This window comes from Thamnophis sirtalis, unplaced genomic scaffold (genome assembly GCF_051295495.1).
Source record: "Thamnophis sirtalis isolate CommonGarterSnake01/CBP01778 unplaced genomic scaffold, rThaSir2_p1.2 scaffold_5, whole genome shotgun sequence".
Lineage (NCBI taxonomy): Eukaryota > Metazoa > Chordata > Lepidosauria > Squamata > Natricidae > Thamnophis > Thamnophis sirtalis.
The window spans coordinates 117,131,266-117,144,206 of NW_028261385.1; the positions used below are offsets into that span (position 1 = coordinate 117,131,266).

General features: G+C 39.4%; 1 protein-coding gene across 3 annotated transcripts in view; it reads left to right on the top strand.

Moving 5' to 3' along the window:
* The window catches only part of EVA1A (eva-1 homolog A, regulator of programmed cell death), a 35,412-nt gene extending 23,145 nt beyond the window's left edge, over positions 1 to 12,267 (top strand). For 2 of the 3 annotated variants that reach the window (XM_087716725.1, XM_087716726.1), the window contains exons 2-3: positions 4,783 to 4,938; positions 10,138 to 12,267. In XM_087716725.1, the coding sequence (XP_087572851.1) occupies positions 4,836 to 4,938; positions 10,138 to 10,496 (462 nt within the window). In that variant the 5' untranslated portion in view covers positions 4,783 to 4,835 and the 3' untranslated portion in view covers positions 10,497 to 12,267. Of the gene's footprint in view, positions 1 to 4,281; positions 4,626 to 4,782; positions 4,939 to 10,137 lie in introns of those variants that run through there. The other variant, XM_014055329.2, reaches the window with a different exon arrangement.
* The last annotated feature ends 674 nt before the right edge of the window (positions 12,268 to 12,941 follow it).

A 12,941-nucleotide genomic window follows, 5' to 3' on the forward strand; every position in this document is an offset into this window, starting at 1 on the left:
AGCCTGGGCGGCAGGGAATTTCCCCGCCGAAGTAGAAGGCAAGGCTTTCAAACTAGTCTGATTCTGCTTGAAAAGGTTGCTGTGGCAGAGCAAAGGGTGCCTTGGCTGAGGATTCCCTCCTGGAATTCCCCCCCCCTTTTTTTTTCTACAGAAGGAAAATGTTTTTTGACTGGGCAGCTCGGCATGATTAAGGCTGTTCTGCTCTGTTCTGCTTTGCGCTTCTTGCCCATGGGCACGCCCTGCCCTCTTCTCTCTGATAGCCGCCTGGTTAAAAAGGAGGAGGAGCCCATCGTAGAAGATGAGGAACGCGAGGGGGATCCCTGCCCCCATGGATCGGCTCCGGACTAGCGGAGCCTCCTCTTCCTCCTTTTTAACCAGGCGATCTTTTTAACCAGGCGATCTTTGGCTGCTGCATAAGCCCATGGGCACCCGCTGCCCTCTTCTCTCTGATAGCCACCTGGTTAAAAAGGAGGAGGGGGCTCCACTGGTCCAGAGCCCATCTGCGGGGGGAGGGATCCCCCTTGTGTTCCTCGTCTTCCCGGATGGACTCTGGACCAGTGGAGCCGCCTCCTCCTTTTTAACCAGGCGGCTATCAGAGAGAAGAGGGTAGGGTGTGTCCATGGGCTTGTGCAGCACCCTCTTGTTCTTCGGCTGTTGCACAAGCCCAAGGGCACGTGCTGCCCAGTTTGCTGAATCTGGCGCGGTTTCAGAGAAAGAAGGCATGCAAGAAAGCCCCCCCCCCCATCCCCGCTGCCTGAACATTTGAATGAAGGAGGCTGCAGGCTCCTTTGTCCTCGGCTATGCGATTTTCTTTCGTTCTCTGCTGCCCGAACGAGTGAATGAGGCAGAGGGAGAATGAAAGGAGTTTGCGTCCCTTCTGTCTCCCCATTGCTCAGAAAAGCAACTCCAGGAAGGTCCTTTGGTGGTGGCAGGCGTCCTAGAACTTGCCTGCTAGAAAGGACCTTCCCGGAGTTGCTTTTCTGAGCAACAGGGAGACAGAGGGGACAAAATACCATCCGGCCGGGACGGGTATACAGGGCTGGGGGTGGGGCAGGCTTACTTCCGGGTCCGGTCACAAAAATCAGGACTTTTTAAGAACACTGTGGGACGCAGGACAAATTGTGCGAAATCATGACTGTCCTGCCAAAATCAGGACGTCTGGTCACCTTATTCTACAGTAGATTTAGAGAGACTCCATTCTGCTTAAAAAAGTTTTTCTGGTAAAGGAGTACCACCAAATTTTTCCTAAAGTTCTGATGAGTATTATGTACGTAATGATACTACTTTCCAGTTCTCAGTCTCCAAAAAGCTGATGTGGCAATTGCTTTCCAGCTTGGATGCCTATCAAGGAACTTGGTAGATACGTGTTTTATAGCAGCCAAAAAAATATAGCAGAATAAGTGATGAAAATTGTGCCTCTGATTCCTCATCATCTAAAGCAAACTCATTCTGCTAGGTAGCCATTCTTAGAAACAATCATAATGAAAGAGATGTTTCAGTGTCAGGTATTCATGTAGCTGACCACAAGTATGATTTCTTAATCAGGAATGACTGTGGTTGATAAGTTATCACCATGAACCCAAAATAGTACAAGAAGTTCAGTCGATCAATATATATGCTCACATAATATTGTTTTTACTTGTGAGCCAAAGAACATTCTTTTCCTTGGATTTATTTCTTTAATTCAATACGCAATCACCCTTTGTTCAAAAAGGTGATGTGTTTCTTTCCCTTTTCATGCTCCAAATGATATTGCAAAATGATTCAGTGTAAGAGCATCTATGCTTGATCCAAGGTCACCAGAGCTTAATTGATCATGATTGTGTAGTGATTTGTATCTCTTAGCATTGACAATCCTAGGGTGATGGAGTACAGAGTGGCCAAAAACTCAGAGATGGGGGGTATTGGTGGGTGGGAGGAGTTGAGATGAATGAAGGCAAATATTCAAGAGCCAGGATAATGATACAAGTTCATTATTTCAAGGGAGTTGAAATGCCCTTATGGTTGTGGGCAGGCTACCAAGTGCACAAATTTTGATCATATACCATGGTGCACTGCAAAAGGCATAACTTCAGGGACTGAATGTAAATGGCTGCCAAAAAATGGTCATTATCCCAGGACTACTTGTATTCAAATGAGGGTCTACCGCCATCTTGGAAAGTCTAGTGGAGAGACCTCGTTTGGTACTTGTCTCTAGACCTGGAATTTATTACACCAGGAAATGCATCTAAAATGTTTGTTCTTGAATTTTAAATAATAATGCAAGATGCTTCCAAATGAGTATGACTCGAGTAGCAACCAATTAATCTACACAATATTTGTCTTATTGCTGTTCAAGTTTGTTCTTTAATGTTTTTTTCTTTTTATAGATTATGCCATTAATTTCTTTTGATTAACTAGTTCTTATTAATAGTTATTAATTGTGCTAATTTGTTTGCACTGTAAGAATTATTGGAACTGACTTGAGAAATGGACATCAGGGTGAAAATAATCTACTGGTGATAATAAATAATGCCAAATGGTGCTTCCCTAAGAACTGGAAATACTAACTCTTTCCCTGTTAGCTTCAGGTAGAATTATAATTTGAGGATGCATTTCAATGTTTCATCTCTATAATGTTGATATATTCTACTTTCAATGGGGGCCCTCCTCTTTACTGCCACCGTCTGTATACTACTAAAACTCTTGTCATGACCTTTAACTGGGCGAAATCATGTATCATAGGGTCTGTGTCCAAAATCCAGGACTTGTGGCTCCCAAGAGAATGAAATTGGGAAATATGTGGTTGCTTCAGTTCCGTTGGCTCCCGCTATGTTTGCAGGCTGCTATTGTGGTCATCATGTTCAACATTCCATAACAGTTTCCCAGCCAGTCTTGCAATCCCTCACTCTTTCCCACCCCACTGAAGCAATCACTTATCTGCCTGTTAGAAAGGGAATGGAAGGAAAGAGAGGGAAGGCAATGGAAGGGAGGGAGGGAGGGAAGGAAGGAAGGAAGTTTGTACTACAGTAGTCCTGTAGGATGTGCAGGTAATCTTTGCACATCCTTTCTGGCCCATGTCAGTCCTCTGTACGCTCCCCTGACCTTTGCTGCCCTATCACATGCCTTTCCAGACCCACACTTCAAACCCCTCTTTGAACAGTGTCACATAGAAGTCTTGTGCCTTTTCTGATCTGCAAGGCACCTCTTTTGTACCCCCATTCACGCATCCCTCCCACATCTTTCTTGACCCATGTGGCATCTCTTGGGCACCTGCACATACCATTTCCAATTTGCATCCCCAGGTGCTATCGCTGATCTGCACAGCACTTCTCACACACTCCAAAGCACCAGCAGGTACTCTTCCTAAACAGGGTATTGTATTGTGACGTTTGCAAGGCAACCTGCCTTTTATAAAAATTGCATATAGCAATGTAATGCAACTATGAAAATGTGGAGCTTATGTGGTGACGTCATGTTACACATTTGGTCAGTTTGGCATAATCATGATTAGGAATGTATGCCTATGGTTGCAATGGTGGGTATTTGCACTATAATCATGTTGCTTAAAAGCAGAATCATGTGTTCTTAGATATTGCTATGCTGCACATTATTACCTTTCTGTTATCCAAATAAAACATAAATTGAACATTTTTAATAAGCCACCCCCACTTCCCTAAAGCTTCAAAATTTGGGTGCAGAGAGACTTTTAGTAATGATAAAGCAGATGGGGCTTAGGATCTTTTGCTCTGCCTCTTTTGCTATAACAGATTGTGGTTATAGTGAAGTATGCCACCATTCTTTGGAATATTCTTTCCATAATACATCTGACTGTGGTGTGCTTCTGATATCCCTAATATCTCTCTTCATCCAGACCTTCAGGGTTAACATGTGTTTGCTTACACTACTCTTGATGTACCTTTCTATTTTGGGGGTATGACCAAATAAATAAAAAGTACACACATACATAAAATATATATTTTCCCACCCATTGGGTAAACAGAATTTTTTACACAGCAGGCCTTTTCTCTTCCTTGAGGCCCAAACAAGTTGATATAAATGGAAGACTTTGTTTTGAAGTACACCGTTGTTAGGGACACCGATCATTCAGATTGTTTATTGTTTTAAAACTATTGATGTTTTCACTACTGGCAAAGGAGTTAACAAACGGATCAAGGTTCAGTGAATTCTCAGTAATGATTCAGTAAGGTCGGAAAAGGTCTCTTTCAAGCTGAAAAAATGAACTGCCTATTAAGCTACAAAACTTCAGCAGATAAAATCCAATCATTAACTCGGGTCTATTGCAGCCGTTTTCTTTGTTATAAGGGGAGCATGAAGAAAGCAGACTCTCTAGGAAGTCATAAAGGGAGTTAAATCCTCCCTCAATTTAATAAAGCTGGAGGGCAAGGCGTACTGTTTGTCATGGGTTTGTCACAAGCTATAGAATTACAGCCAGACCCATCCAGAAGGCTGCCTGTTGATTTTTCTAGAGCTCCCCAACACGCACTTTTGAGTTCAAAATGGGCAGGAAAGGGGGGGGAAATGCCTCTGATTGTATATTTCTTTCAATCCTCTGGAGGAGTCTGACTAGTGACGGGAAAGTAGAAGCGATCAGGGGAGAAATTGTTTCAAATGCATTCTGAGAGGTCAGCTGAAGTCAGACTGTCAAACCAGTGAACTTCATAGAAAGGGTTGGAAGGCTTTGCGACAGTTTTCAAAGGCAGGAGAAAAGTTCTGTTGCTTGAATGATGGACCCCACAATCAAATGTACTTCATCCCAAACCTACTTGTGTTCCAAAACAGGGGAGAAGAAATAGAAGCCTACTTTTTAATCCCAGATCTTGCTACTCCAGTGAATGAAGTTCAGAGGAGAACATAAAAGAAGTATGAAGCCTGCAGGTACCAGCACAGAGATTTCCTTGTTCAGCAATATCCTATCAGCATATTCCTTCATCACAGGTATTCTTCTTATGCTTATTGTATATCTGTTGAATGTTTTCCCGAAGGGTATCTCTTTGCAATAGTTCTCTATTTTTCATCTCATGCCTCTTAGTTATATTTCTGGAGAGAACTAAAGGAAAGGAAAGATGCTTTGTACATATTTATTATTGTATGTAATTTCTAATGATCTACTTTTGGGTATGAAATGATAGGAATCGTGATCCAAGTGGAACGCAAGAACTACATCAAAAAGAGGAAAGCAATGTGGCATCGTTAGGCAATTTTGTTTTCAGTTCTTGATCAAAATTAGCATATGGTGAGAAAATGTTAGGATAGAATTTGGTATTTGTGAGGTATTTTTAACGATTTCCCCAAATACATCTCCAGATACTCTTTTATCCCATAATGGAAGTAGTTTTTGGATACCTGAAATTCAGGCCCGGGTAAAGTAAACTTCCCAATGCATCCTTTGTTATCCTAATTATGCATTAGTGTTCAGAATAGCACATTTTTATCTAAAGCTTTATTATGGTCCTATCAGACTGTTCAATTTGCTATTATCACTAGAGATTTAGCTCCTCACAACTTTAGTAATTATTATTATTATTTTATATATAGAGAATATAAACTTTCTATTGTGTAATCTGAGTAGCTAATGGCTACATGTATTTTCTCTGCTGGTTAAATTAGTTTTACTTCAGTAGATGTTCTTTTTAAAAATAAACAATTACTAGAGTCACTGAGTTTATATTTTTGCATATTTGTTATATTGTAACAAAGCATACAAGAAATATTTCCATTCTCTTCTCAAAGTCTTTATTTTGAAAGCCTTTCATAGTGTGGAAATGAAATATTTTTTTCTGTGCTCCTTCTGACCTTTGATTCTACCCTTTAGGAGAAAATAAAGTCATTTTTGGTCCTTTAGAATAGTGGTTAATAATGGTGATAATAGTAACAATTATATTTTTAAACCCCCTTTTAAAAATTATGATTATTTAAAATATTTGAGTGAAAAAGAACAACTGTTATAATTCAGAATTAGCTAGTTCTTCAGCTGCAAGATAAACTTTAACTTATATTAAGATATTTCAATCATATTTTAGTAAAAGTTGTCTTTTTTGTGCCTTTGAGTCAGTGTTGACTTTTGTTGACTGCCTTGATAAATCCCTGAGGTTTTCTTGGCAACATTTTGGAAGTGGTTTGCCCTTACTTCCAACACAGTGGCTCATTTTATAGATGATGTGAGCTATGTATTTGTGCTAATCACTATATTTCAATCTTTCAATATTCTTTAACTGAAGATTGGAAAAAAATTAGTATATAGTGGATCTGTGCACATGCTTGTGCAAGTAATTGCCAGGATTGTATTATTATTGTGCAGCAGTACTTTTAAAAAGTAAAGATACATAAACTATGTCTAAAAATTATTTGTGACAATGAAGTAAGATAGGCATGTGAGTGAAGGGTTAAACTAAGCATTTTAATGATGAGTGAGCAGCAACAGACCAGTTAGGTCTGTTATAGACATGGAAGTTATAGACAGGGAATAATAGGGTAGCTTAAGTACTAAGACAACATTCTAGAATGAGAAACCAGTCACATTCCCTTTTTGTGCATATGACAAGAATTCCCCATTAACTGATATATACTGCATATTTACCACACATATAAAATCCTCATTTTGAAATAGTTGGCTTGCTTGCCTTTATGTTCCTGGGCTGAATTCAAGGTGCTGGTCTTGATGTAAAAGGTTCTACACAATTTGGAGCCAGTATCCATGAAATAAGATCTCCATATGTGCTGCCTTCCATCTGCAGGCTGGAGAGGCTTGTTTCATATTGCCAATAGTTGACATACAATGCAGGTTGACAGGAGATGGATCTTTTCCATGGTGTCCTCCAAATATAAAGTGCTTGATCCCAGGACGAACATAAAGCACCCAGGAACTGATATTTCATCTATTGGGCCAATGAATGAGTGGACAATGTAATCTATGATTTGTGACTGTGTTTTTTTCCTAGTGTACTTACCATTGACCTTTTTAAATTTCGTACTGCTATTTATTTACAGATTCTATCATATTCTGCTATTACATTTGTGAGACTAGATTTAATTTCTTGCTTTTGCTTTTGAATACAAACGTTCTTGGACAACTGCTTGGTAAAGGGGCTACTTAGGGAGCCAGTGTAGGGCCTACAGGCATAGAGTTACCAGATGTCTAAATAGACAAAGGCAGACCTGGAAAATTGGAATGGAGGACCCTGTTTAACTTTCTTGGCATCCATGACAAAGATTATGGTGAAAACTGGAAAAAACGTTCTTAAGCCAATGTGTATATGGAATTTTTTTTGCAACATCAGAAAGACTAATTTTTCAATCATAAAATTTGTTCAACATATCTTTATTTTTAAGACCATATGCTAGTTGTAATATAGGATTGAGGATGTACTTTTCAAATTTCACAATAGAAACGCATGACAAATCATGTGACTAAAACAACCATTGATTTGAAGGGGCTGGATTGAAGCCAATTGCTGGAATTGGAAAACAAATTAAATAGTATAAATCAGTGGTTCCCAAACTTGGCAACTTTAAGACTTGTGGACTTCAACTCCCAGAATTCTCCAGGCAGCAGAGGTATAAATCTGGATGTTAAGTCTGATGGATGATGGATACAAATAAGGGCTGTTTACATAATACATTAAAAGTTTGAATGTGAAAATAGTGCATTTTTTAAAAAAAAAGTTACTCAAAAATCTGGACAGTATTTGATGGAGGACTTGAAAACACAATAGAGGACATGTCCTCCTTTTGCTGGACAACTGATAACCTTATACAGACATTCCGAGGATATTAAGATAATGGCAGCTGCTGCAGCTCTTTCACCAAGCAATTTTCTTATCAGAGCTAGGTGATCACTCCCCACCAAATTAAGGTCCTTTTGGAAACAAAAATGCTATTGACAGACAGTTCTCCTAGAAGTGTTCAAAACATTCTGTTTTGGGTTTAGTGTTCCAAAGTTATTTTGAACTTACCAGGAATGTTTTGAGCTTGAAGTAGTCTCACAAAATTGAAATAGCTTGCCTTGAACTTGAAATGGTGGTTTCTAGTTCAAAATGTACGTTTTGAGATTTTCCCCCCTCATAAACACTAATAGTAAAAATTAGTTTATTTTTAAAGATGCTAAAGAGAAGGAAAGGTGATTCTCATTTTGTCCTGTTTATTATCATTTTAAGATTCATTTTCAAAGTCAACTGCATGGACAAAGTTCCCAAATAGCATTTTGTTTCCTGTTATTAATTTGGCAGTTGAACTTTCTTGTATTTATTTTCAATATTTGCTGCTTTTCATTTCAGTACTTTCCTTTTCATTTTAGCTACTGTAGAATAATACAACATTTGTATGGATTGGAAACTCATGCTGTGGATATTGGTGAATCAATAAAGCAGCGATCTTATTAACTATATAAATTTATCCATATATTGCCCTATTTCAAAATGCATTCAGATTTCTAAAATACATTCTCCACTGAGAATTAAATAAGCCATCAGCCAATGAATGAGCACATGTGATTTGTTTCTTTTTTTAAATTTCAGAGCCTGAATCTTTATATAACAATAGCTATAACTCGGAGGCATCTCAATATAGAAGACATAACAAAAATATTTTGTTAGAGAATTGGGACTAGGGAAAAGATTATCTGCCTTGATACTCTGAAGTATTTTCCCTCACCCAAAAATATTTTCTTTTGACAAATCTTATTCCAGTTATATTATTTTCATGTGCTAATTATATTATTTCATTTTCCTCACCTTTTCACCAGTGATTCTTGATGTAGCAAAAGCTAATTGTGTTATCACAATAATTAAGAGCCGAGGTGGCGCAGTGGTTAAATGCAGCACTGCAGGCTACTTCAGCTGACTGCAGTTCTGCAGTTCGGCTGTTCAAATCTCACCGGCTCAGGGTTGACTCAGCCTTCCATCCTTCCAAGGTGGGTGAAATGAGGACCCGGATTGTTGTTGGGGGCAATATGCTGAATCTGTAAACCGCTTAGAGAGGGCTGAAAGCCCTATGAAGCGGTATATAAGTCTAACTGCTATTGCTAATAATTTGTTCTTGTAGTTTTCTCCCATGCTTGCTGGGCTGCCTGCACACTCACTCCCAGAAAACCCCCAGATTTTGCCTTTATCCTTTGCCTTTCAAATTCAGTTGCATAATGGTCAATATTTAATAAATATGATGGTTAGCAATTTTCAGTAAAGCCCAAATACTAATGGATCATTAAGATTAAGATTTAGTTTATTTGTATGCTGCCCTTCTCCGGGAGGGACTCAGGGCGGCGAACAACTCAAAAGGGGAAAAGGGGATACAAACACAATACACGTAATTAAAATACACAAGAGTCATACAGCCATACAAGTTGAGAGGGGAGGGGAACTCATCAACCCCAGGCCTGCCGGCACAGCCAGGTTTTGACGGCTTTCCGGAAGGCCTGGAGAGAGGTGAGGATCCGAATCTCCGCGGGGAGTTCATTCCAAAGGGCCGGAGCTGCTACAGAGAAGGCCCCCGCCCCCCCGGGTGGTAGCCAGATGGCATTGGCTGGTAGACGGAACCCGGAGGAGGCCGACCCTGTGCGATCTAACGGGTCTATGGGAGGTAATTGGCAGCAGGCGGTCTCTCAAGTACCCAGGTCCAATACCATGAAGGGCTTTATAAGTTACGACTAGCACTTTGAAGCGTCTCCGGAGACCGATCGGTAGCCAGTGCAGCTCGCATTGCATTACTGGGAGGCTTTATGCATCAATTTTGACTCTTCAACCCTCCTCAAAGAGCCCAAGCCAAGCTAAACATTTGCGGCGTCTCCATTCTGTCTCCCCATTGTATCCTTGGACATAGTGTATCCCCCGCTAAACTTAGATAACCTTTTTCTTTAAAATGTGTCCCACAAAGATGAAAAAAGGGCTGCTAGCTCTGGCTTGCTTATTTTATTATTAAAGTTTCCAAATACCCACATCTGTGTGCCATCTGTATTCTCTTAATATTTTGTGTTGCAGCCTACGTTCTGTCAGATACTTTGATTTGGAGAAAAAAGCAAAACATGGGTCTTTTTAATATATAATAATAATAATAGTAGCATAGTTATCATCACTAGCAAGGTTTCTCTTTGTGAAAATATTTCCTGCTCTTCTTAAAAAAATAATCTCTTCCATTTTTCAGAAAACCCTGAACGAGCTGCCCTCTGCTTTGTGTCTGGGATTTGCATTGGACTTCTCTTGACTTTGTTGGCGTTAGTTGTCCAAATCTCTTGTCAAACTGATTGCAAACAGTCATCAACCCAAAGGCCATCATGCAACAGTGACGGTAGCTGGAGTGACAGTGACTCAGATACTACCTCAGATCTGTCCGTGCGACGGCAACGCCGATTTGAACGGACTTTGAACATGAATGTCTTTACTTCGGCTGAGGAGCTTGAGAGAGCGCAACGGCTGGAGGAAAGGGAGCGCATCATCCGAGAGATATGGATGAATGGCCAGCCAGATATTCCAGGAACCAGGAGCCTGAATCGCTACTATTGATGGCAATAAATAGGACTGAACTCATGGGGTCTATTAAGTCTGATGGGAAGAGGAATGAAGTCCTACTCTAGAAAGGCAATATTTTTACTTTACCCTTTCAGTCTAAGGACAACCATTTTCAATATTTTGCTCAGGTTGCAAAGTTGGGGGAAGGGGGCGGGTTTGTTTCTTCTCAATGCTTTGGTTGCTACAAATTGGAAGAGCTAATGAGTGATAGACAAAAAGGTTTTCTCCTCTTTTCCTCCCAACTAACTATTCTAAAGATAAGTAGCAAAAGGAAGTACTTTAGCTTCTTCTTTAGACTTCACTTTCAAATTTGGTCCCCAAAATGATCTTACGATACAACATTACTAAACTCCCTGCTCTACTTGATGTTGCTGTTAAAAAATGAATGGGAAACTGGCATGCTGCAAAGCAAGACAATGATCTCCCCCATTTCCCAGATAATTTATATCCAACAAGGTCTGGGGTCCTCCTATAGAAATCAGAGGGGTTCTTTGGAAATAAAATTCAAAATGTTGGTGTTGGTGCTTTGTTTGCTGTCTGCTTTGTGATTGGCCACATTCACCATGGCATGGCAGCCATTTCCTAAGAGTGCCTATCTCTTCCAAATTTCAGATGTTTACCCTTTGGGACAAAAAGGTGGAGAACCATTGTTCCACCAGATCACTTTTTCCTCCTGCTGTTCATAGCAGGAATCAGAGTTCTGTTCCTCCTGTGCAGCTGATGCCTTCTGGGGAAAGCAGGCAAGGCTCTGATCAAATGAAGGAGTGGGGTATGTCCCTCTCAGCTGTGCTCTATAAATCTTCCTCACCCTGCAGATTTGCTGAAATTAAGCTATCCATCTCCTTAATTCTGACAATCACTGTTCTCCCCTGGTTAACCACCATCTTCACCAACAATTTTTCTTGAATTTTTATTGGAAATAAAGGGATATATTGTACAAGATGAAAGGCTCACTTTATATTTGATGAAAGGCTCACTTTATATTTTAGAAAATGTGAGATTTATGGGTGGAATCTTCCTCCGGGCACATGTCTAAAATATGAATTTTAACCTGCTTAATGTTTTAATAATAACAAACCTGCTAGGTATTATGACTGCCCTTACCAACCAAAAAAGCAGATCTAAAATAAAATATACAGTTTCTGAGGTCTGTGAGAAGTTATGGGCAAAGAACATGAAAAGCCTGGAGCAATCACTGGCAGCACTTGTTCAAGAGAAAGAAAGATGGGAAAATGCTAGCAAGCATTCATACTTGCCCATAAGCTGTAATTAACAAAGCATCCAAGCATGCCTTAATAGAAGACAATACCTGATAAAAGAGACATAGAAGCAGAAAGGTGAACAATTATCTTGTGACTTTGAAAAGTCATGGCAATGACCTAATTTTTCTTTCTTTCCCACATATGCTTCAAAACTGGGCATTTCCACATTATGAAATCAGCTTGCTAGTTGCACATTCACTAATACATTGTGTTATTTAAGACTGTGTTTTAAATCTTGCTTCAGTGGCAGCATCCCCCCCCACCCCCCCCACACAACTCAGGGATGTAAAATTATCCTCTCAACTCAAGTTCCTACATTCCCCCTCCTTGCTGTTGTTTTCTATTGGGTCTTCTTCCAATCAATAATTTTATATTAGTATAGGAATTGTGTGAGTTTCAAATATATTGTTAGCAACCTCAAAATGATTGTCAGGATTTTATGAGTTCCTATATGTGTGTATATATGCCATTTGAAAGTACTGATTAAAATTGTTTTCTTATAACTTGTGCTATAGTATTTTATATAATTTAGTCCCTCAGAGCAAAAAGAAAAAAAGAAAAAGAGGCTGTACTTTATAAGTTCAAAATGGAACCAAGAAAAGTTAAGATTCTGCCCTATGCAGATAAAATCTGTCTGTCTGCTTGCCTGCCTGCCTGCCCACCCGCCTGCCCATCATCCATCCATCCATCCATCCATCCATCCATCCATCCATCCATCCATCCATCCATCCATCTCTCGTCTGTCTGACTGTCTGTCTGTCTATTATCTATCTATCTATCTATCTATCTATCTATCTATCTATCTATCTATCTATCTATCATCTATCTATCTATCTATCTATCATCTATCTATCTATATATCATCTATCTATCATCTATCTATCTATCATCTATCTATCTATCTATCTATCTATCTATCTATCTATCTATCTATCTATCTATCTATCATCTATCTATCATCTATCTATCATCTATCTATCTATCTATCTATCATCTATCTATCTATCTATCTATCTAACTATCTATCTATCTATCTATCTATCTATCTATCTATCTATCTATCTATCTATCTAATCTATTTGAATTTAATCTGCATAGAGTAGATTCTTAAGCTTTCTTGGTTCCATGGTAAGTACTTTGTTTCATTGAAATGCAATATATCTTCTCCAGATTGAAA